Here is a 25,930-nt window from a genome sequence, read left to right as displayed (position 1 = left end):
GTGTGTGTGTGTGTGTGTGTGTGTGTGTGTGTGTGTGTGCGTGCGTGCGTGCGTGCGTGCGTGTTGGCTTGCGTTTCTTTCCTTCTCTTTCTCGCTCACATTTAGTCTCGCTCTCTCTCTCTCTCCTCTCTCTCTCTCTCTCTCTCTTTAACTCTTTTTGTTGATGCCGCACTTCAGCGGCTGTTATGTGTCGTGATGTCATTGTCTTACCCTAATCTCAGGCCCCTTCAATCAAGCTAAAGCTAACCTCACTAAACAGTGGCTAGGTACTGACAAAGCCAACCGCTCGCCGGCCGTTTGAGAGCAATTCTCCCGACGTTAGTCGGTTATGTTTAATTTTCTAGAATTTAGAGCAATTAAAATTCTATCAATTTTTAGTCGATCCGGATAAAATTTAGGAAAATAGAAGTAGGAATTTTACTGAACACGCACTGTAGAACATGCTGTTTACTATGTTATTTTGATATTAGATAAACTTAGTTCTTATAATTCTTTGTTATCATCTCTAATGCTTATTGGTGTTGATGCTAAGGCATGTATCTTCTCATTAAGAAACAGGTGTGTGTCTTAACTGCGAAATCCAGTCAAAATCGCGCAACTATAAATATTTTGAAAATTTCTCTTCAAACTTTCTGTCCCTTAACCGGGTTTATAGGTATCAATGGCAGCTATTTCTGCCGGGAATGTTTATATTAACGTGATCTCCGTAGTCGAGAACTGGGGTTTGTGCTTAAAATGTGGTTAGCTTTTTGTTTGCCTCATATAGTTTTTCGCACGAAAAATCAATTTGCATGTTTCAGGACAATTGAGTTGATGACTGGGCGTGAGCGATCACTCAGTAAAGAGTCAGCTAATGCTCCGCTACCAGAAGTAGCACCTGATGGTCCTAAGCCCAATGTATCTTCTCAACCACCCTCTGCTCCGAACCCACTTCCTGGGGCAGGGTTACCTCCAGGAATGTTAGCTGCCCTGCCCCCTGGGCTGAATCCTGCGGCTATGGCAGCCATGGCGGCGTCTGGTCTTCCCTTCCCAGTTCCGCCGTTCAACATGGCAATGCCACCGTTCTTTAATCCTGGTGCGCTGAATGAAATGGCAAAGTTATATGGGAATCCAATGTTGAATCCAGCTGCAGCGCCAGTGAGTGTTGCTGGTGCACCACCTGGAATGGGAGGTATAGTTCCACCAGGAGTGGCAGCAGGTCTAACTGGTCCCAGGTTTATCCAACCTCCTGGTCTAAACAAGCCGCAGCCGGAATCTCATGGTGGTATGAACGGAGGAGGCATTGATGTGGGTGTTGGATTCTCACATCCTATAAGTGGCAATATGGGCATGCAGGTGCCAGTTCTAAACAGCGCATCTTCCGCTGACGAAGACTATGACGACCTCTCAGCTGATGACTACTTTGATGTAAGCCCTCTTTACTGCAAGAACTTAAGAACTCAAAATACCGGCATGCGTGGATCTATTGTCTGTATGACGAAAGTGTGTACCAATAAGAGGAAACTCGGTCGTGACGGCACTGAAACGAGCAATCAATTAACACTCACTAAAATTGTTCATCTCTCTGTTTTGAATAATGTTGCACTCATGCAAGCATTCATATTCGAAGTCGTTTTCACTGTGCAAATAAATTATTTTGGGATTTTTTTCTGTTATTGCCCCGCCCTTTCGCAATTTTTCAACCCCCGTTCATATATGTTATGGCACATAAATGAGCGTATTTTGTTCTGAACTTTATACTTTGCATAGGATTCAGAAATTGAGAATTTTGGGGTAGCAAAAAATTTTCCTAATAATTTGTCTTAATCAAGTGCTTAGACAGTTGATTACTTGAAAGCATGCAAATCAGGATATGTTTCCTGTTTCCGAGAAGGTCCAATAAAGCCTAATACAGCTTTATTATCAGGCACGTACCATGCATTGCTATAGATTCAAAAACGTGGAAAATATGTAAAGAATGAATGGACGCAAATTTTCTATTAAGGCAGCGACAATATCCATTGGGTCACTATATGTGGGAAAATTTCACAGGAACCTTTGGTTTCTTTGAAACTGTTCTTGTGACCTTAAATTTAGTAGTTACAACAGTATAATAGCAAATATACAACTGAGAGATGAAGTGAAGTTACCAAACAAACTTTTGAGCTAATTCAGTTTTGTGTCCAAATGCAATAATTTATTGCTCGAAAGGTCATCATAACTTACTTACCGACAGTTAGTTCAATTTGTATTTGGTCTGGTTACGGCGTTCTTGCATTGTTTACTGTGCATGTAAGGCGCGATAGAAGTTGATCTGTATTTAGTAATATGCGTTTGCTATTTATTATTTGACTGAGCTTAGTCCGTATTGTTTGACTACTGAGCACATTTTGTTCAAACAGCATTTCTGAGAAACAGTAAGCGGCGCTGTTTGTGTGCATGTAGACGTGCTTGTGTGCAATAAAAAGCAACGTTTTTCCAAAATAGCACTGCAGCTAATGTTGAGTACACGCTAGTCCTTTACAAATAATAATTTCCCATATCTATCACCACACATTTATACTTGTTTGCAATGGTTTATCTGTCTAGTATGCTCGAGAGTTTGTTTATTCGTAGAAAAGGTGACATTTTAACATCGATGTGTTTATCTTGAGTACTATAGAACTTTAATTGAAAACTTATCCAGCTCCTATCTAGCAGTGTAATCAGATCGAACCCCTCGCTGGCTTGGAAAGTGACGTAAGTCATGTTTGTACTCTATCTAGGCCATTTTCTCTTCCGAAGGGCGAATGAATTTAATATAATGTATTACCTATTAGATAGTAAATCTGTTAGTCACAAATGATTTACCAGTTGAAGCTTACTATTCATTTCATAAAATAACTACGTGTTCGATAACCCTAAAGCAGCTTGAGATATTCCATTTGTGACTGGGGTGCTTTTTTGTTTGAAACGATAGAACATGTGTTTTTTAAAATGCCCCCGGATGTTCGATTACGGTGCATGACTGGAAGGTGCCAAAAGAAACTGTCTTGCTTAAAAACTGATTTAAAATTTTAATCCGTTTTGAAAGTAAAAGGGAACTTGTCAGCCGTCGCCTGGCAGGCTTGGCCAGCAATTGAGAATTTTTATAATGAATGTTTTTATCAGTCAGAGAAATTTCCCGCATCAGCACCCAATATCATTTGTCTCGAAGAACTTGAATGTTTTGTTAGCAATTTTTGCCGATTTTTTAGCGTTCCCGGAGAGGACTTACATTCATGTAAATGCTGGTGTAGCTTGTATGATCCATGTTTTTGAGAGACTGTTTGCATTTAAGTCCTCGGATTCTTCGAAATTTAATTAGACCAATACACCGTGTTTTACCACAAAAAAAAATTAATTGAAAGCTTTTTAATTGCTCTCAAACGAAGTTTAAAGCATTATTGTAAACATGTTCGTCTATTTTACGCAAATATTTTGCTGGAACGTTTTGGCGCTTTTGTTCTAGAAAATTGAGTGAACTTTTCAAGCTTGAGTTTTTATTTTGAGTGATCTAAGTTGCTCGCTTTCTGAAATAAAGTTTGTTGCTAATAGAAAAGCGATTATGAGCGAGAAGTAATCAATTTCATGGTGGCTATGTGGTGCACTATGTTGGACTGGCGCGATCCCCTGTGGTGTCGAAGTTTTTGTACCCATAACACATTTCTAAGCTACACCTCTAATTAAATTGCCCCGCCTGTCGTTCGGGTGCAATTCATCTTGTTCTTGAGCACTCAGTTGACCTCAAACGACGTTTGTTGCAATTGTATTAGTCCTGCTGGTCTTCTAATGCGATTTTTTGCTTGATCCATTTTAGTCTGACACGCTTTTGACTTTTTGTCCGACAGCGAAGTCCGAGGGTTATAAATGTCTATTCAGTACTCATGGAGCTCATTATTCTTTTCAACAAAATTGGGGAGGGAGTATAATTTCACGATTTGTCAATTTTGCAAAATTTGGGGCGCCATTTTATTCCCCACTCTGCGCAACCAAGGAGTCCAGATTTCTTAGGATTGAGATAACTAGTACCGAAGCCAAAAGTTGTCTACATCTAAATTTTTTTTGTCGGGATCTACATTTTTGTCATTTGCAAGTGTCAGTAGCTGAACTAAATTGGCGGCAGTTCGCTACTAAAAGTCAACTGAAAAGTGCGCCAAAATTTATGATTTTTTTACTGAAAATATTAGTGGTATATAGTAACCCTCAATGACTTCATGTGAATCCCCCCTTAATGAATTTAGGTACTTCCCCGGACTGAAGCACGCTGCAATAGATTTGACCTCAACTAGTCGTTCGAGAGCAATTCTGCCGACGTTAGTCGGTTATGTTTCTTATTTGACGACATACATTACCTAATAATTGTGCCTTTGGTTGGCTCTCACATAAAACGCTGGCAGTCGTCCAAATTCTTCTGTTTGGTGGGCTGCTGGAAAAAATTTCTTGGTTTCGATGACGCAACAGTCCTCCAACGTTTGATTTTCAATTGCTCTTGAACGAAGTTCAAGGCAATTATTTTAAACATGTTGGTCTTTTTATGCAAATTTTTCGCTTGACCATTTTGCGCTTTTTTTCTAGAACATTCTTTGACTTCTCAAGTGACTTTTTCACGCTTTCGTTCTTCATTTTTGAGTGATCTCTATTGCTCTCACGCCGAAGTAAAGCTTGTCGCTAATATTAAATCGGTTGTAGCATAGAAAAAAGAAGAGACCGATAGCAGCCGAGTGGTCAGTGATTTTGGATAGGGAGCGGGAGGTCAATGGTTCGAATCCCGGTGTAGTCAAATGTTTTTCCACCCGACTGTCGCTCGAGACAAATTCTTCCGACATTCGTCGGTTTATGTTTGTATATGGTCTCCAGAGAGTTTAATCAGTTCATCCTGATTTTTTTTTTCACTTCAAACACATTTTCACCATCTGAGGTTTTTCAAGAGATAAATTGAAGAATACAAAGCGTTGATTCCTTATTAATTTAAAAAGCAGATATAATAAATTGTCTTGCTGGATGGTACATATTTTGTTGGTTTTGTAAGCTATCAAATGCCATTTGGTACCACAGAAAATGTAGATATATGAGAGAACCAAAAGATTACTGTGGGTAAATAACAAATTTGGGGACTATTTTGTGTGGTTCACTCAAATAAAGTGGTTTTGTACTTCCGTTTGACTTCTGTTTCGAGTTTAACTTCATACTTACCTCACTCACTGTTTCAATTGGATGGATTTTAAATTATTTCACTTGTTGAATTACGTATTGAAGTGAATGCGGTCAAAATGCAAAATCGAAAGAATCTCGATATACATATACGGCCCGGTCATTAAGTCGTAGTTCATTAGGTTATCAATGTCCATTAAAGCGATTGGTAGCTGGCCTTAGTATTATGCTTAATAGCGCTCAGTTTAGAAGTTGAATTAAGTGTAATTAGAGAATATAACCGAATATGCAGAATTTGCACACCCAATAAGAACACTTTGACACTGAAAAACTCATTTTCTATCTATCTATGTTTATAGATTATTATTATTATTATTATTATTATTAGCAAACATTAAGATTATTTTTACTAGAGCAAGTCAGAACGATTTTGCCTAAATTGAGGAAAGATTTTGAGGAACTTGAGCAGAACAGGCAACTCTGAACTCAAGATTTTTCAGCTAGGCGCTATTAGTAATTAGTGCAATAATTGGTTAACTGATTTGGAAATTTCCGTATTTTCGTTTACAGAACCTTGTCCATTTTCCACACACACACACACACACACACACACACACACACACACACACACATATGCATGTCAAATTACTGATACATATTTACTTATTCAACGTATACTAAATATGTGTGTCTTGATTGACCACTTAGTTGAGTTTTAAGCTTTTGTGTTTTGATCTTCGAGTGGAGATTTTGGCCACGCTTAATATTTGTTAGAAAATATTTTTAAATTCTAGCTCTCTTGCTCTTAATGTTATTTGTCCCTTTCTGGTATTATGAAGGATATCTTATGTTGTATGATTGGTTATGTTTGATCTGGTACCAGTTTTCAATAAAAGGCGTGGAATTTCTTTAAGCTACAGTTTTTAAAAGTGATTTTTTTTTGGCTCCGCCTGCTTCTGAATGGCTACTATGGGATAAACATTTTTCTAGTTTTCAAAACTGGATAAACAGATGAAGCTTTAGGTTGCATTAGAGGTCCTAAGCTTGCTTTACTAGTGTATAGGGTGGTGCTACGCATGCTGAATTTGCTGGGAATTCCTGAGCTCCAGGTGAAAGGTTCAGTTTTTGGAGTTTTTGAGCCCGAATTATTGTGGCCTTTATCCGTATTTTTTTTCGTTTTTGACAAAGCTTATATTTTGTCAAGTATGTCTGCAATTGAAATTGTTCACAGGCTATAGAGGTCTCGTGACTGCATGAAATTCTTCTCATGCCGTTATAGGTATGTGTGCTGGTAATACCAGCTTAAACACAAACGTAGTAAATTTTTACGAAATTGAAGTGTTCTCAAGTTTTACAATTTTTACAAGTTAATTTTTCAGTTTTACAAGTTTTCAATTTTGCCTCTGGGGCTAACAAAACGTTTGCCAGTGGGTTAATGGGTAGATTTTAGCAGTTCAAAATTGGTTATGATTGTAGGTTAGTAGCTTTTCTGTAATTTTTCCTAATGTGTTATATTTTTCAAACAATTTTTCCACGTCTAGCTAATACGTCCAGCAAGTTTTCTATTCTGCAGGTTGCTTGTTTTTAAATTTTGCCATGGACTATCTGGTTTTGAGCATCGAAAGAATGGAAAAAAAAATAATACCTGTTTTATTGATTTTGCTTTTTGCACGTTGGTTTTATTGTACTATAAAAAGTTAATAAATCCAAATCTTTTCGCAGGATTGCAGATGCGTTGTAGTTTTTAGAAAAAATGAAGATATTAACCCCAAGAATTAAGATTTCTTTGAAAATGTTGCTAATTTTTAACTTCTGTTATTTTTACTTCTGCTTGGCGTTTGTGTGGTTGAAAATTAGCTGTTAACGGATGGATAACTCGATTTTTTTTCTTTGTGTTCGTTTAGTATTAGTAGTTTTCAATTCCTAAACTCCCAATGAATTCATTTTTAATTGCTCTCAAACGAAGTTTGTAGCAATTATATTAGTCCTGTCGGTCTTTTTATGCGATTTTTCGTTTGACCGATTTTTCGTCTGACGCTTTTGACTTTTCGTCCTCAAAAACGGGATAAACAGGTAGCGCCCAGTGGGCATTAAGTGCTCTTAGAGCCTTTCAGCTCTGTTTCAGCTCAAACTGTTTTAGAGACCTATACTTATACTTATGATGTGAAGGGCGGTTCTTAGAGTTTGAAGACACCCCCGCTGTTGACCCCCCCTATTGCCCCACCCCCTCACCGCGCTAATGACCCCCATCCAAGTGATGCCCTCAATCATCCCCAAATGACCCCCCCCCCCCCCCCTCCTGTGGCTAACTGCTGACGAACAACCGCTTGCTAAAAACACAAATTTATACTATTTTGCAATGTTTTTTTCGAGCTCTTTGAAAATTTTTGACTTTTTGGAACAGCCCTAGGTGTCAAAGAACCTCCTCTAGTGTTCAATAATGGGTTACTGCATTGCTTCTAGTTGTATTTTAAAATCACGAATTTTAGCAATTTTTTTTTAACAAAACGTGCAATTTTTATCAAATTTTTTGACATTTGTCCTTATTAAGGTCTTTATCCTAGGGGGTTCGATAATAAGTTACTGACAAATTTTTAATGGCCATGGAGTAGTTCTTCAACTTTTTGATGTCACAAATTTTAACAATTTTTTGATAAAACTTGCTTTTTTCAAATTATTTGAAATATTTTGTTGTCTTCTATAGAATTTTTCTGCCTCAAGGGCCAAGGAACCTCCTCTAGGGTTTGAAAATAGGTTATTGAATAATTTTTAGATTAAATAGAATGTCTAGCAAGATTTCAACACCACGAATTTTAGCTTTTTTGAAATGAAGCTTGCATTTTTTTCATTTTTTTGACTTTTATTGTCCTTATTCAGGTTTTTCAGCCTAACAGAAAGCCTCCGTTAGGGTTTGATAATAAGTTACTGGAATTTTTTTGTTTATCATGGATTAATTTTCAACTTTTTAATAATAAAAGTTTTAGCAATTTTTTTTGTAAAACTTGCATTTTTTTAAAGTTTTTTGAATAATGTCATTTTTTTTAGCTTTTTCTAGCCTCAAGGGCTACGGACCTTCCTCTAAGTTTGATAATATATTACTGCATAGTTTATAGATGTAATGAAATGTTCTTCATTTTTTTAATATCACTAATTTAAGCAATTTTTTAAAAAATTTGCAATTTTTATTTGCAATTTTTATTTGCAATTTTTATTTGCAACTTTTTTCCGGCAACAGAGGCCCTGGGACCTCCTCCAAGGTTTGATAATAAGCTGCTGCATAGTTTCTAGAGTTAGTGGGATGGTGATCAACTTTTTTTAACTCCATTTTTAGTAATTTATTGATTAATTTTAAAATTTTCAAATTTTTGGAAAATTTTTGTTCCAAGTGTATGGATCTTTCTGAGCCTGTGAAACTATTTCAGGCTTGAAACAGGGATACAGGATAGTCTCTTGAGACAATGAGTTGGTTCTTAAGATATTACTGTCCTGAATTTTAGAAAGATTTGGTTAAAATTTGCAAATTTCTCCAAAATTTTTCAATATTTTATGTCCTTTTCTGAGTTTAACGACCATTACTGGCCAACAAGTGTCGCAGATGGGTTAAATGACAGAATTTTTGAAACAAAAAAATGGTTTTGAATTTTTTTATTGCGAAGTTGAAAATTTGTTTTCAATTTTGCGTTTTTCAGTCAGTTTCTATATGATTTATTTATTAACAAGGTTAAAAAACTGGAAGTTGCAGTGTCGAATCCAATAATGGAAGATCTTCCTCTCTCTCTCTCTCTTTTGGTTAGGGTTCCTTTCCTTCTCTTTCTCGTTCGCGTATCATCTCTCTCTCATACACTCTCTCTCTCTCTCTCTCTCTCTCTCTTTGTTTATGCCGCACTTCAGCTGCTGTTATGTAGCGTATTGTCATCATCTCTGATCCTCATTATCAATGAGTTATAGTTGAAATATTTTTTATCATAAATGATCTAACAGGCACTTTTTAGGAAACCATTGTTAACTGCTCTCAAAAGCAAATTGTGGCAAATATATTAATCCGGTTTGTTTTTTATGCAATTTTTCACTTGGCCAATTTTTTGTCTGACCCATTTGACTTTTGTCTTCAGAAACGGGATAAAGAGGTAGTGCCTTGAAGTCACTAATCCGTGGCTAGATGTTGACAGAGCCAACCGCTCGCCGGTCGTTTGAGGTCAATTCGCCCGACGTTAGATGTTTTTGCTTTTATTTTTCGTATGCAACTATTTTGTCTGTTTGGCTTTTGATCAATTGATTGCTGCAATTCAATTAGTTCATGATTTTTTTTTGTAATGGGACCTCTCTTTTGGATCTTGAATTCGTTTTTAGTTTCTTATTATAAGTAACCACTTATGACGTTTGACTTCTGACTTGCCTTACTCGCGGTTTCATCTGAATGGAATTTAGAATCCAGCAAACAATTTTACGCAAATATGTTTGCGGTCAAAAAGCGAAAAAAACGGGATAAACCAATGAAGCCTGGCTACTAAGCACTAAGGCTTAGTGTAAAGGCGTACTTCAAATCGTCAAATTTCCTCTGAGTATGCTGCTAACTGCTATTAGTATTAACCTTGTGGTAATCCTATTTTGAGGCTTTATTCACCATATTTTGTGGAACCTTTTTTTTACTTAAAAAAAATTAGTTGTCAATTTTTCTCTTTATTTTTCTGTAACTGTTGTTCAGTGTTTGATTCAGTTTGATCAACGGCGGCTTAATTCAAATAATCTACTGGCTATGTTTTAGGTTTTACTTTTCTGTCTTTTTGAGGAAAAATTTCGCAAGCCTCCTAAAGAAGCTTATTGTGAAGGGGGTATTCAACATCTGCTTATTGGCTTTGGTGACTTTGCTTCGTTAGCTTTCTTGACTAGTTTTTTCTGCTTTTTATTTACTGGTTATTATTTTCCTGTAATAGGCTTGATAATAGTCTTGATTAATAGGCTTCGTAATAGTCTTGATATTAATGCTGGATTGTATTTCAGGACTTTTCCTGCTCTGTTTTGATTTTCCTCATCGTTTTTAATTGCTTTTCAACATTCATTCCTGGGCATGTCTGATTATTTGTTTATACATCTTTGTCCTTTGTGGGTTTCTCCTCGTACAGGATAGGCTTTTAAAAATTTCTGTACGCTTCTTGAAAAATGAGCTTAGCTATATTGCGGTTGTCTTGTTTTCAACGTTGGTCTTGGTTATTTGGGTCAACTGTGTTTTTTGTTCTTCAGGACGATTACGAGGACGCGTCAGACGACGATAATCTATCGGAAGAGCAGTCACAACAGCAGGCTATAGAGAACCAGAAGTTCCAGGAGCAACAGTCTCTATTGGAACAGAAAGAGGATCAACTTATTAGACACGTTCTGGGTAGATTCGAAGACGAAAAGGCAGAGCCCATCAGATCTTTGTCTCAAATTAGAGGAGTGCTCGAGATGAAGCACTTCAAAAGTCCTCATTTGTACATTGCTGAGAGAGTCGATAAGAGTATGTTCGATGAAAACAAACGTTAGTTCTCATTGGGCTCAGATTTTCGGGAAAATTAAATTTATTTCATAAAACGTGGCGGCTGAAGCTGAAATTTGACATTGTTAGGAGAAAGTATAACTGGCTATAGTTGTAATAAAGTGCAAAATTGTGGTGAATTGTTGCAGACAAGCAGCTGTCGAGTGTGGTTGGCGAGATTCAGAAGGAGAAAGAGTTAGACGAGAGGTGGGTGGAGAGACTGGAGGTGCTCTACGAGGCATGTCTACAGGCACTCAGTCAGCTCAAGCATCACCACGCTGAACTGTTCAAACGTTAGAATCACACTTTCCAGCTCATCCATTAGGATAGAAAAATTCATTTAATCTTGAGTATAAACAAATCCAGTACATTAGATCACAGAAAGGAGGGGTATTGAATAATCAGGAGGCGTCAAAGAATCATCTAACCGATTCAATTCTATTCAATAAAATTCCATTCAGTTTTTTATATATGTTCTGTTGAACACACTTTGTTTTTCTTACCTTTGCACCAGTGACTGAGATTGGTTTTTATGCAGACTTGAGGAGGTTCCTCGAAAAATGGCAAGCTTAATTGAAAACTGTTCAAATCTTGAAAACGAGAAGAGCTAGATAGCTCAACCGTTTTGACTGAAATCAGTGCCTTTTTTGATACGTATATACACAAAACTGTCTGTTCATTCGTCGGAGTTGTATGTGTATGTAATTAATTTTCTCTTGAACGAAGTTCATAGCAATTATTGTAAACGTGTCTTTTTTATGCAAAATATTCGCTTGACAATTTTGACTTTTCGAGTGACTTTTACGCCCTTGACTTTTTGCGTTTCGCGTGATCTAAAATTCTCTCTCAATCACAATTTTAAGCAACTGAACTCAATTGGCGGCAATTTAATATTAAATGTCAAATGAAAAGTGCGCCGAAACTGGTGCCATTTTTTACTTTAAATCTTAATAGTGGTATATGTTAACCTCTAATGTGGTTATTTAAAGCCCACTGTTGAGCTTCTTAGTCCATTTAGGCTCCCCCTCCCTCCCCCCCGACTGAAGCAGGCTGCAATTGATTAGAGCTCCCACTAGTTGTTCGAGAGCAATTCTTCCGACGTTTAGTCGGTTATGTTTTTGTTTCAGAGCTGTTGCACTTGATAACTGGCAATGCTTGTCTGGCAGTGGAGTGGGAGAGGGCTCTCAGCCAGAAGGTGGGCGTCAATGTCAGACAGATCAAGGTCGGCTGCAGACTCATATCCCTGTTAGCTATTGTCGATGGCGAGTGTGTCAAACAGTTGCTGGTTAGCATAATTTTTGCTCAGGATTTTGCTTTCGGGAGTCCGAATTTGTTTTAGTTACATCACTAAAATTGTACAACGCATTCGTCAATATAGCAGATATCTGTATGGTAATATCGATAATTCTCACGCTGAGATGCTCATGCTTTAATGGCTAAGTGGTTGGTTTCACTTTTGAGTGTTTAAGTTACGAGAATGGAAATATTGCCAGTATTACCTTCCTATCAAGCATTAAAAGATTTTTCTATGTGCTTTCAGAGCTCCCAAGTGCTGGATAGTTTGTTCAATTTAGTCTGTCAACCGTTGATGGTCTCGACTATGCGTCTCTTCGCCTTAGAAGGTAAGAAATATAAGATACATTATCTGTAGTTTCTTCCTTCAAGTTCATAATTTGATCTGATGTATTATCAACAGTTTTTTTCCTTAAAAGGTCCATCCGGATCTATATAGTTCTAGATATTTCAGATCGAGTATCTCTGAGGATTTGTTGACGGGCATTGTAGGCCACCCTACGGCTGATGCTATTTGCTTTTGTTTTAGCAATTGATGCGCTCTGTTGCTCATCTCTGGGCTTGAAAACCTTGCTCGCTACTGATGGTTTTGCGAAACTCCTTGAAATTTTGAATACGTCCAAGTGCCTGCGAATAAACCATGCAATAAGTGTGATTGCCCACAAAATCAACATATTTGAATGTCTGCAATCGTGTCATAAACAGACCCTGGAAGTTTCCAGAAAAATCAGAAATTGTTCTGACTCAATGTCGATGGAAGCGGAAGCGGTTTCGAATGCATTTGCGGCTTTGATGGAAGCTATCGAAGGCTACCCGAAAAATCAAATTCGAGTTCCTCCCGGAATCAAGAAGTTTGAACCCCGACAGTACGAGGCATTTATTTTCCGCCTGATGAATGAGAAAGGATTGATTGACCAGATTCAACTCCTATTGGCCAGTCCTTTAAACCAATCATCCAATATGATTGCAGCGTCGTTGATGAAGCTGCTGCAGTGGTTCATAGCCTCCAACGAAGGCAGGGCGTTCTTGGTGTGGAATTTGGAGGCAGTGAAAGGTTGTGTGGAGTGCTTAAGTTGTGACACAGGCGAGGACGATTTAGAGAACGAGAAGCAACGTGTTTTAGCAATGCAACTAACAAGTGCGGTTAAGGTAAATGATTGTTCTGGTCATTCAACTAACTCCCAACTTATTTCCATTTTGAGAAAATAAACTATAGATAGCTCGCAAAATTGCGTCCTGATCAAATAACTGAAAATCAGTTCAGGTGGTCCTAAGTTTTTTTTGAACATCAAAATATATGTCTTTGAGTGTTAGCTTTAGCTGTTCTAGAGGGAATAACTCTTTGCTCTTTTGCTTCGTTGAATAATTTTTTCTAGCTGTAAGCTGAGCGTAGCTATATTGGCGTGTTCCTGTTTTTACTCGAAGAGGTGTTTTGGTTTTCTTGAGGATTTTTAAACAAGAAGTATTATTAATAGCCGCCGTCAGGCTCTCGCGGCTATTATTTAGGCACTAAATTTTACGATTCCTTAGGCACTAAATTTTACAATTCAAAGAATTTGAATTGTATTGGGGCGCTGTCTTTTAAAGATCTGTTCACACATTTTCATGATTTTTGAATTCAAATTGGAGTAGTGATTTTGGTCACACGAAACGAAGTGGAGCGAAAAAGCGAGTGGTTTTGCGGTGTGAATTTTTTAACTCTAATTTTAGATAGAGTGAGAAAACGGTGTTTGAACAAAAATTCGCTTTCTCGCTAGTGGTTTTTTGTTGTTCACATACGGCTATTTCACTTTGATGTTTACTGTTTTTTCGATTTTTTTTGGATCGGATTTCTTTCTAAATGGTTTTTCCAATGCATTCAGAGTTCATTCTAGGCCTACTTTTTTGTTTTAACCAAGTTTCCTTTTTCTCGCTAATGGTTTTTTGTTCACATGCGGCATCTTGACATTGTTTTTCAGTTTTTTTAAAACTTGTTTTGATTTTTCTGGAAATGGTTTTCCAAATTCACTCACAGTTCGTTCTAGGTCTAGTTTTCGTTTAGTTAGTGAAATTCTTTGAATTTTACTTCGGGACTTGTCGTTTGTCGTTCTAGTTTTCGTTTAGTTAGTGAAATTCTTTGAATTTTACTTCGGGACTTGTCGTTTGTCGTTCTATGTTTTTCAATTCGCTTTACCTTTTGATCGCGTTTTTCGTTTTATAAAAGTCACAATTTTCACTTTTGGCTTCTGACTTGCCTCACTCACTGTTTCAACTGAACGGATTCTAATTTTTTTCACGCAATGAATTACGCAATGTAGTGAACACGGTCAATGTCAAAAGAACAAAAATCAAAAGAAATGGGATAAACCGATACAGCCCGGTCATTAAGTCATTAGCCCGGTGCATTAGGTTATCGAATTTCATTAGAGCGATTGCTAGCTGATATTAGTATTAAGTTTAATGCCCTTTAGAAGTTTTGAAGCTGAAGTAAGTATAGGTTTAGAATCTAACTGAAACAGCACACTGAATTAGAACCATTTTTGAAGTGTTTCAATCCCGATGTGCGTCTAGCGCGTCGACGGGTTATTTTCAGGCGATCTGCCGGCTATGTTTGGTTCAGGCGACTTTTTGACCTAAAAGGCAAGTGAGTAAAATTGCCGTATGAACCAATTGTCTGTTCGAGAGAATTTTTTTGATCATGCGCTGCGTCCAGTGAATGACTTTTCGACTTTGAAAACGTTTTTGAGAGAATGACGCATATAGATACCCTTTTGTAGCCGTTTATGTCGTAAATTTGGCTCAATTTTTTCAACTTGTAGAAATAATTATTAATCGATGCTTCATTAATATGAAACTTTCTGCAATTCTTACCAGAATGTTTTTGAAAGCCTTATAACGCGTTTGTTTTTAATAGCCGCACAGCGATAGCTGCGGCTATTATTGGTCTTCTCTTGTTTTTTTTTCATTTCGTCGTCAAGATTTCTGTTACAACCATATGACGTCACAACCACTTCAAATCTGCTTTTTGTTCATTTTATGCAATTTCAACGGAAGTGCGTGCGTGAGGTCATTTTCCGCTCTTAGGGGAGCGAGGTTTTTGTTCATCCGCGTGATTATATTTTTGGTCACACTTGACTTACCTCTCTCTCAAATATGAAATTGACTTCCTCACTTTGAAATTGACTTTTATTTAATTAATTCAAAGAGATAAGGTCAAATGGGTGCGTGTCATTCCAAATGAACGTTATGTGAGAGCAGCTAATAGAGGCGAATTTTTTTGGTCTGTCTTTTTTACTGTTTTTTGAGACTGCAGATCTACGAGGCTATTGCGACTATTTTCTGTTTTATGGCCATCTGCCAGCTATGTTTTTTTGTTTTTATGTACTAGAAAAGCGTTTCTGTTCAATGTCAGGGATTTTATACTTGTGTTATTAATAGCCTCAAAGCGATAGCTGAGGCTATTATTGGACTTCTCTTGGATTTCACGACTCAATGAGTATTGGTTTTCTTGAGGTTTTTTAACCGGAAGTACTATTTGTTCTAACTTTTTTTACCCAAATGAGAATATGAGTAAAATTGTCGTATAAACTTTTTTTCTTAGAGAGAGAAGTTTTTTGATCATGCGTAGTGTTCTGTGAATGACTGTTCAACTTTAAAAGTGTTTTTGAGACTTTTTTCTAGAAAATAAGTATGCTTGGTAATGTCCTTTTGACAATTTATACCTAAGGCACTTCTCTTTAATTTAGTCATTTTTGATCTATAGAAAATATTTTCTTTTAAAAATATTTTGACAATTTTTCAAATCTTTGAACAGTTTCAACTTTTTTTTATTTAGGCAAGAGATTGGGCATAAAATCTTGTGAACCATGAACGCTAATTCAAATCTTCTGTTTTTTACTCTTTTCCTATTAGATTTTTAACTTCAAAATTCACGAAGTAGTCCATTTCGTTTTTTTAGCAATGGTCTTGTAATATACAATTTCTAGCAAGTATCATTCTGGCAGTCTTCTCAGATCTGGAATGTTTGTCATTTTTTTCCGTTAAAAGATTACAATTTTATGCTTTTTTGATGTTTCAAATATTTGTGGTTTGAATTTGATTTCATTATTTACCACTTGGGTTTTGCTGGAATTAGTTTTGGAAAGGTTGGCTGTTTTGTGGTTTTTGGGGCTAGGTTATTAATAAACGATTTTTTTGTTTTTGAGTGTTGTTCTATTCGAAATTCATTTTGTCTGCTATCTCCAACAAAAGAGAAATATATCTTATTTTTGTCCTACTTAAGTGCTGAAAAGAAGTTTAATTTTTATTGAGTCCTACTAATGCGAGAAAGTTTTTTAGGAAGGCAATTTGATTTCTAAGAATGATGCACGGGTCACATTTGGTTTCGGGTCACTTCCGGAGGTTTTGGCCATTTTTCTATTTCGTCGTCAAGATTTTTGTAACGACCATATTACGTCACAATCACTTCAAATTTGCTTCTTGTTCTTTCAAACAATTAATTACAACTGAATTGCGTGTGTGACGTTATTTTTCACTCTTATCGGAGTGAATTAATTTGTTCATGCGTGTGATTAAGTTTTAAGTCACAAGTTACGTACCTCACTCTCCAAAATGACTTCCTCACTCTGAATTTGACTCGTCATTTTAACTTAATTGAATCAGGAATAAGTTATACATATTCTTAACAAAACTTTAACATCTCAGCATTTAAAAAAAATTTTTTAGCTTTGCTTCTTTTACTATGTTTTTGAGATTTGATCTACAAAGCTATTGCGGCTTTTTTCTGGCAATCCCTATTTTCTGGCGTTACTTCCCTACCTCCAGTGAAAATCTGTTTCGTAATAGCACTTTAACAGTATTTTGGCAATATTGTTTGCGAAATGATTGTAGGTTTCAACTCTTTTAACTTTTTGTTTTCAGACTGGAGGATGGCTGTACACATTTTTTAAAGACATGAGTGCCGAATAATGAAATTTCTTGTCTTTTTTTAGTTTGAGTTCTCCACATTCTAATTTGTCTCATTCTAGCTTTCTCTTAAGACCCAAAGTTTCAATCGCTCTGCTTTTCAGTTAATAATGATTGCATGATTTTTGACTTTTCTTAGATCTTTTAAAAGTGTTTCCGGTTTGCAATTGATTTCAAGTATAATTCAACACTGCGAATTTGCTTAATTTTGACTGGTCTTTTTTTCAAATCTTCTGGGGCTAGGTGTTTGTAATGAACAATTTTTGGTTTTTGAGTATTATTCCATTTCGTCTTTTTTTCATTATAATTGAATTTTATCTTATCTTTGTCTTAATTCGTGTGATACCAAAACATAAATGTAGTGGTTTCGTGAGTCCTGAGTTGTTGTTTTCTTGAATTATTCTGTTCATTTTCTCAGAATTTTATTTGCCATATGATTTCACAATTATTTTCCTATTTCTTTTATGCCATTTTTTAGCCCGATCAGTTCTTTGATCCTGTAATTTGAATTCATTTTGTCTGTTATGTATCTAACAAGAGAAGTTTATCTTATCTTTGTCTTAATTCGTGTGACACCATAACATAAATGTAGTGGTTTTGTGAGTCCTGAGTTATTGTTTTCTTGATTTATTCAGTTCAATTTCTAAGAATTTTATTTGCCTTATGATTTCACCATTATTTTCCAATTTATTTTATGCCATTTTTCAGCCCGATCAGTTCTTTGATCCTGTAATTTGAATTCATTTTGTCTGTTATGTAGCTAACAAGCGAAGTTTGTCTTATTTTGTCTTAATTCGTGTGATACCAAAACATAAATGTAGTGGTTTCGTGAGTCCTGAGTTGTTGTTTTCTTGAATTATTCTGTTCATTTTCTCAGAATTTTATTTGCCATATGATTTCCCAATTATTTCCGAATTCATTTCATGCCAATTTTTAGCCCGATCAGTTCTTTGATCCTATCAGTATTTGTCCCTCTTGAGAATTTTTCACATATGTTACCAGATATGTTTCTAATCATACTAAACTTTGCTGTTTCAAGGTTTCTGTCAAAATGATGTCTGGAGATTTAAATCTGTGCGGATTTATGCATTCTTTCTGAATTGTTTTTATGCTGATTTGAGTGATGTCAAATCTGATGTCCAATAGTTGTTTCAGACTGCTGAAATCTTTCTCGTTATGAGAGGTGTAATTTTTGTGCTGAATCTGGTATTTCAAATCTGGTGAGGTATAGAATAAATGTTTCAAACGAAAGATACTGGTTTTGGACGCAGTTATGGTTTTGTTTGTGAAGTTCGACGCTTCCAGAATTCCTCCGGCTATGTATTTTTCTTTCGTAGTCTGGTGCTGTTTTGTCATTTTACATTTGTTAACACAGCAAAGCTGAAAAAGTCAGTTCGATTTGAATGAATTTAAGGTCAAAGGCTTTGCGGAGTGACTTTAGTTACTTTAATCACATTTTATCCCTGTTTTTTAACATAATTTGTTAAGCGGCGTCGACCTCTTTTTGAACTCAATTCTGTATCTACGGCTACTCATATCTCTTTCTATCTGTGTTCTACGGCGCGCAAGTCTATTTCGCTGCGATTCCGGCAGTCAGCCGGATATGTTTTTGATTAATTGAGCACTTGTTTTCTATTCCAGACGCATGAGGCAGTGGATGAGTTGAGGACGTTTGGCGTGAAGGAGGAATCTAATTTGGATAAAATGCGTGTCTGTCTAGAGAGAATCTACTTCCTCATCAGAGAAGGTTATCACATTTCACAATGATTTATACTAAGATTGTTGACCCAAAATTACTTTGTGTTTTCATGTTAACAGTTGTTGATACTGAAACAGTAAATATTTAATGCATGTAGTTTTGCTACTGTGAATTGAATCTCCAATCTTTACTGTCCACCAGCGTTCTTTCTTATGTTAACGAATCATTAGTTCCACATATTTTTTTACTAAACATTTTTTGTGTATATTGTTTTCCATTTCCTGTCATGAATTTATGATAGTTATCCCCATTTGAGAAGATCCATCAGAGACTCGAGGGAAATGAAGGTTTTTGACCGGTATGTTGAGATGAACGTTTTTGGCAATTTGAAAATCGCCATTTTCGTTGAAAAACGACCATTGCCTAAAAACTTCGTTCAAAAGTGGTCATTTTTTGGTTTGAGAAACTAAAAACCGCGTTTTTCCTATAACATGCTTGTCAAAGTGGGCATTTTTTCAAATAGACATGCTGCTCAAAACCCCAAGGGCTTCGGACCTAAACATACAAACCAAAGATCAGAAACGGGACGATTTGATAAGGCCGACCTGTATGCCCGTTACCTAATCTTATTTTCCATAGTTACCAGGACTCTTGGTTAAGGATATTGATTCTAATCCTTCTATTCACTAATTGAGAAGCTGCAGTCAGCCTAATTGAATCAAATTGAATCAAAATGACATACTTTGTTGTTTTGTTAGAAAAAAAAGTTTTTCTTGTCATCATAGAAATCAGATTATCGGTGATCTACCATGTTTACGTAATATAGCTGCTATGCTCTGTGAACTGAGTCCAGATATATTGATGTTGTCTTTTTAATTGCTCTCGAATGAGAAGCAACTACTGTAAACGTATGTGTCTTTTTACGACTCGAAGAGAATATTGGGGTTCTACAGGTTTTTACGACTCGAAGAGGAGTATTGGTTTTCTTAAGGTTTTCTTTTACCGGAAGTGTTATTCATTCAGATGGCGTTTTCACCTAACAGCCCAAGAGTAAAATTATCATGCGAACTAATTTTTTTCTGAGCGAGAAGTTTTTTGATTATGAACTTTGATCAGTGAATGATTTTTCGACTTTGAAGTGTTTTTGACAGAATGCCGCTTATAGATAACCATTGTTAGTCGTTTTTTGCGTCCAATTGGCCCAGTTTTTGCGCTTATAATTTAATTTTTTGGGACAACTGCAACATCTGCGCTCTTTAAAATTTTCTATCTATATTTAACGCCTATTTCTGCACTCTGCAGGCTATGCTAGCTGTTCAGAGGGCCTGTTTTATGCAAAAAGAAAGCGAGTGTTAAATGAGTTTTAATTGCTCTCAAACGAAGTTTGGCTATTATATTAGTCCTGTCGGTCTTTTTTTAATGAGATTTCTCGCTTTGCCGATTTTTTGTCTGACGCTTTTTGACTTTTTGTCCTCAAAAAAGGGATAAATAGGTAGCGCCGAGCGGGCATTAAGTGCTCTTATAGCCTATCAGCTCAGTTTCAACTAAAATTGTTTTAAAGACTTATACTTATGGTGTGAAGGGTGGTTCTTAGAGGCTAAGACCCACCCCCCCTATTGCCCCCACCCCCTACCCAGCGCTGCTACCCCCGCGGGGGTACTGTGTAATTTCTAGATGCAATGGAATGTCATTAAGATTTTAACATCACGAATTTTTGCTTTTTTGACAATTTTTGCCATTTTTTAATTTTTTGTATTTTAGCCTCAAGGGTCAAAAAACCTCCGTTGGGGTTTGATAATCAGTTACTGGAAAATTTTTGTTCGTTATGGATATGAATTTTCAACTTTTAAATATCACAAGTTTTAGGAATTTGTAAAAATCAAACTTGAAATTTTTTTGTTTTTTTCTGAGGTTTCTCTAGCGTCAAGAGACACGGAACTTCATCTATGGTTTGATAATATGTTACTGCATAATTTATAGATGTAATGGAATGTTTTTCAAGATTTTAGTATCACGAATTTAAGCAATTTTGCACTTTCATGTTGTTGAATTTTCCAGCACCAGGGGCCCTGGGACCTCCTCGAAGGTTTAATAATAAGCTGCTGCATATTTTCGAGAGTTATTGGTGGAATGGTGATAAATTTTTTTTATGACTCCAGTTATTTCTCGGAAGGTTTTATCATGTTCCAAGTGTATTGATCTTTATGAACCAGAAAAACTATTTCAGGCTTGAATCACGGATATTGGATAGAACAATGTATGGTTCTTAAGATATTAATATCTTGAATTTTAGCAAGATTTGTCCTTTTCTGAGTTTCACGACCATTACTGGCCAACGAAACGTTTGAAGTCTTGGAGATGGGGTACTTGACGAAGAACTTTCGAGACAAAAAATGGTTTTGGTCTTTTTTACTGCGAAGTTGGAAACGTTTTAATTTTGCCATATTGAGTTTTTTTTCATATGACTTTTTTGCTGACAAGGCTAGAAAACTAGAAGTCGCCGAGTCGAATCCCATCGTAGAAAATATTCCTATATCTCTTTCTCTCTGTCGGTTAGGGTTTCTTTCCTTCTCTTTCTCGTTCACGTCTTATCTCTCTCTCTCTCTCTCTATGTTGATGCCGCACTTCAGCTTCTGTCTTTTGTCTTCAGAAACGGGATAAAGAGGTAGCGCCTCTTTATAAATTTAGAGTTTACATAAATTTCTCTTAGAGCCGTTCAGCCCACTAGTCTTCAAGTATGTGATTAGCAGAAACTGTTTTGGAGACTTATATTTTGGTGTGAAGGGCGGTTCTTCGAAATTGATCCCACACCTCCACCCACCCACCGCCCCACATCAGTCCCCCCAATCCACTTTTGCATCCCCGCTGCGCTCCCTTTACGCCCCTTCAATTAATCTGAAGCTAGCCTCGCTAGATCGTGGCTGGCTGCTGACGAAGCCAACCGTATGATAGCAATTCGCCCGACGTTAGTCAGTTATGTTTTTCTAATTCGAGGAGCATGAATTGGATTGGGGCGCTGTTTTTTGAGCTCTTGTTCTTAAAATTGACTTTAGTCCGTTTTAAGTCACTCTTAAGGAGTGAAGAGTTGCGAAAAGCGGTCGTTTCAAAGCTTAAAGTTTCAACTAGAGTGAAAAAATGGTGTTTTGGGTCTTAGAAAAGTTTTTGTTCATATGCCCAAATCTAATTTTACCGTTTCATTTTTGTGGTTTCGTTTGTATATGGTGTTTGAACAAAAATTTCTCTCTAGTGTTTTTTTGTTCACGTGCGGCATTGCAAACGGAATTTTGAACCAGCTTGGGGCATGGCTTTGGTCAAGTCTTTAACTGACATTGATGTGTCAATCTGATAGTAGGTAGCCTGTAAATTTCACAATTACTTGAATTTTATTTCCGGCTTGTCCTGCTATCATTTTCTACTTCGTCAAAAAAAGTTATTTTTGTGTTAGCAACATCATCCATTCTGGAAGGGTTTCATCCATTCTGACATCAACCATTCTGAAATTTTTTTTGATGAATTACGTTTGTTTTCCTTGAGTTTTGAGTTCATATTATCATTCAGCTTAACGCCATTTGTGTCACTTATCAGAGTGAGTGTTTCCATCAATTTCGTGATTAGTTTCCTGTTATCATTTTTTGTTCGTTTTAAACAAGTCTTTGTTGTCGTTTCAGATGCAGAGACTGTGACATTAATTCTCCGTCAGACGGATTCGCTTAAATTCCTTTGCCACTTTCTGTTGACCCATATGCGTCAGAAGGCTGCAGATTCGGCTAAGAAGTCAAACTCAGCTGAAGGTCAAACCAACTTACGGACACTGACCAACGGGAGTAGACAGTCAGGTGATGACAAAGAAGGAGGCTCTGAAGTTGACTCTGTAGTCTTCTTTGTGATCAGTGTCCTTCAGAGAGCAGCTGAGACTGAAGTGTCACATGTGGAAAGCTGGGCTCTTGTGTAAGAATTTTAGTTAATACTTTCTTTTCTTTTTGCTATTTTCAATTTAGATTGCTGTATTTTATTCCAGCCCTCCTATAATTTTTTGTGGTGGGGGTGGGGGTGAGATTTTAAAATTGTCCGCCTCGCGGTTTTGTATTGAGAGGATAAAGTGTCTCTCTAAAAAACTATATCCGGTTTATTGTGTGGCTTCCGTAAGCTAGAGATATGGAGCCTTTCAGGCTTAAAATTTTCAATTGCTCTTGAACGAAGTTCATAGCAATTATTGTAAACGCGTGTGTCTTTTTTATGCAATTTTTCCCTTGACAATTTTGCGCCTTTCTTCTAGAACATTCTTTGACTTTCAAGTAACTTTTTCACGCTTTCGTTCTTAATTTTTGAGTGATCTCTATTGCTCCGAAGTAAAGCTTGTTGCTAATATAAAATTGGTTGCAGAATACCAGAGTTAAGTGATTCGTAGCGCAGTGGTAAGTGCGTGTGGTTGTGGAGCGGGAGGTTAGTGGTTCAAATCCCGTCGGGACTTTTTGCACCCATAGATCTAGGCTACAGCCCCTGAATTAAATTGCCTCGCCTGTCGTTCAAGAGCAATTCTTCCGACATTTGTCGGTTTTTGTTTAAGACATGAAAGATCGCACAAAACTTCATTCCGAAAAAGACTATTATGAGCATATATAGCTCATTTCTGTGACACGAGGTTTTCTGTTCGTAGATATTATTAATTCCTGTCAAATGAAGTTTGTTTAATTGCTTCCCAAACGAAGTTTGTAGCAAATATTTTTGTCTTGCCGGTCTTTTTCATGCAATTTTTTTTGCTACCAACTTTTCCTCTAAACGTTTTCTGTCTGCCCATTTGAGTTTTCATCCTCTAGAACTGGATAAACATGAAAACCCAGAGGGAATCTGAGCAGTTCTCTTAGAGCCGTTCGTCCTAGTAGTCGCTAAGTATGCGATTCGCCGAAACAGTTGAAGAGAAATAAATTCATTGTGGAAGCGCCTTTCTTAATCTTAAGAGATTGGCCCCAATCACCACCCCCTCTCTTTCCCTCATCACACCGTAGCCCCGTACGCTCTACCCCCATCTCCAACTCCGCTCACTTCCTCAATTAAAAACTTAAGCTAGCCTCCCTAAGCCCCTGGTAGCTACTGACAGAGCTGGTTTTACTAGCCTCAAGGCATTAGCGGGGCTACTATTGGTCTTCTCTTAGTTTGTACGACTCGAAGAGGAGTATGGGTATTCTACAGGTTTTTTAAGCCTGAAGCAAGTTTCTTCATGACTTGAATGGCTTGAATTTTGACTTCTTTGCAATCGAACTTTTAATTCCGCTTTTGATTGTTGACGTCTGTTTTCGAACGTTGGGCTCTAACAGCAGCTTAGTTTGTTATGTATAGTAATTAGGAACTGCTGTTTATATTCAATGTGATAAGGCCATCTCGAGAATTTTTGATCCCATATAACCTACATACCTTCAATAACTAAAATACCTACATACCTACTCCAACCCCCTGCACCAACCTACCACCTCTAAATACCTTACCCCATCCCCACCTAACTGCTCCGCAGCCCCCCTCACCGGCCCATATTATTAAGTAAAAGTTGGTTGTTTCTAACTATATGCTGCTGTTGATAGCCGCCGTCAGCCTCTCAAGGGCTATTATTTAGGCGATCTCCATTTTTAATTCGATTTACCTTTTGATCACGTTTTTCGTTTTACATAAGTAACGATTTTCACGTTTGACTTCTGACTTACTTCAGTCACTGTTTCAACTGAATGGATTTTAAATTCTTTAACGCATTCAATTACGCATCTTTGATGCATTCAATTACGCAATGTGGTGAATACTGTGAGTCAAAAGATCAAAATCAAAAGATGCGGGTTAAACCGATAAAGCACGCTCATGAAGTAATTGAGAATAAGGTTATCAAAGTTCATTATAGTTTTTGCTAGCTGACATTGGTATTAGACCCGTACACTGTACCCCCAAACTCCGCACACCTCAATTAAACTTAAATTAGCTTCCCTAAGCCGTTGTTAGCTGCTCACGAAAACAACAAAAGCTGCGGACAGTCGTTTCAGCAATTTGCCCACAGTTAGTGGACTAGCTGCAATGGTTTTTACGAGTGGAAGAGGAATATTGGTATTCTAATGGCTGTTACGGCTCGACGGGAGTTTTACATTTATTGAGGCGGCGTTTCGACCTAATAGCGATAATGAGTAAAATTGTCGTGTGAACTATTTCCTGAGCTAGAAGTTTTTTGTTCATGAGCTGTGTTCAGTGAATTACTTCAGAGTTTCAGAAAAGTGTTTTTGAGAGAATGGCGCATATAGATAACCGTTTTAGCCGTTTTTCGTCCATTTGGCTCATTTTTTTCGATTGTGGTTTTATAGAGTTGTTTTTTTCGGGAGCCTTCCTTGACATTTAACCCTATCGAATTGATAATGCGATGAAAATCGGCTCATATTGTTTATTAATAGCCGCACAGCGATAGCTGGGGCTATTATTGGCCTTCTCTTGGTTTTTTTTTCGTCGTCATGATTTTTGTTACGACCATATGACGTCACAGCCACTTTTTGTTCATTCGTTCATGCAATTTTAACTGAATTGCATGTGTGACGTCATTTTTCGCTCATAGTGGAGCGAGTTTTTTGTTCATGCGCGTGATTAAATTTTTGGTCACACTTGACTTACCTCACTCTCAAATATGACTTCCTCACTTTGAAATTGACTTTATTTATTTTAATTCAGAGATAAGGTCAAATGGGCGTGTGTCACTCTAAATGAAGGTTATTTGAGATCTGCTAATAGAGGCGGCAGTAACTTATACAGATTTTTAATCAAAATATAACAGATCAGCCTTCAATGAAAAGACGAGTTTTTTTGGTCTGTCTTTTTTACTGTTTTTTTAGACTGCCGATCTACGAATCTATTGCGGCTATTTTCTGGCAATCTGCCAGCTATGTTTAATGTTTTTGGCCCCTTTTTTAGTGTTTTCTTTGATTTTGCATCGTTGAGTGTATTTTTGGTATTAAGTGCAGATGGCAACCTTCGTTTTGAAAAATCATTCTTTAATATCATCTGTTTTTAGCTTGTAGTTTGGTTTTAAAAAATTGTGCAATAGAAATAAGTTTTTCTGTTTTTTTCTCAATTTCTCATATCTTTTATATTTTGGTTTGGTTATTAGCATAGGACTTTCTGCCCACAGTCAGAAATTTTACTTGGTGTTTTTGATAACTCGATTGTTTATTGGCTTTAGGTGTTTGAAATTCCATGAAAATTTTGCATTTATATTTTGCGTTTTGCATATTTTTCTAGTATATTTTTTTAAAACATACATTTTTGGGAAGTTATACAAAATAGTTCGCATTTTTGCAATTTTTTGG

At 36.8% G+C, this 25,930-nt stretch overlaps 1 protein-coding gene across 5 annotated transcripts in view; it reads left to right on the top strand.

The window, feature by feature from the left end:
* The window catches only part of LOC142339431 (protein virilizer homolog), a 170,455-nt gene that overhangs the window by 24,749 nt on the left and 119,776 nt on the right, over positions 1–25,930 (top strand). For all 5 annotated transcript variants that reach the window (XM_075389459.1, XM_075389461.1, XM_075389458.1 and 2 more), the window contains exons 7-14: positions 801–1,407; positions 10,393–10,669; positions 10,816–10,959; positions 11,794–11,951; positions 12,207–12,288; positions 12,489–13,108; positions 18,545–18,650; positions 22,271–22,550. In XM_075389459.1, the coding sequence (XP_075245574.1) occupies positions 801–1,407; positions 10,393–10,669; positions 10,816–10,959; positions 11,794–11,951; positions 12,207–12,288; positions 12,489–13,108; positions 18,545–18,650; positions 22,271–22,550 (2,274 nt within the window). The remainder of the gene's footprint in view (positions 1–800; positions 1,408–10,392; positions 10,670–10,815; positions 10,960–11,793; positions 11,952–12,206; positions 12,289–12,488; positions 13,109–18,544; positions 18,651–22,270; positions 22,551–25,930) is intronic.

This window comes from Convolutriloba macropyga, chromosome 5, assembly GCF_964194025.1.
Source record: "Convolutriloba macropyga chromosome 5, txConMacr16.3, whole genome shotgun sequence".
NCBI lineage: Eukaryota > Metazoa > Xenacoelomorpha > Acoela > Convolutidae > Convolutriloba > Convolutriloba macropyga.
This window is presented reverse-complemented; position numbering and strand designations above follow the sequence as displayed.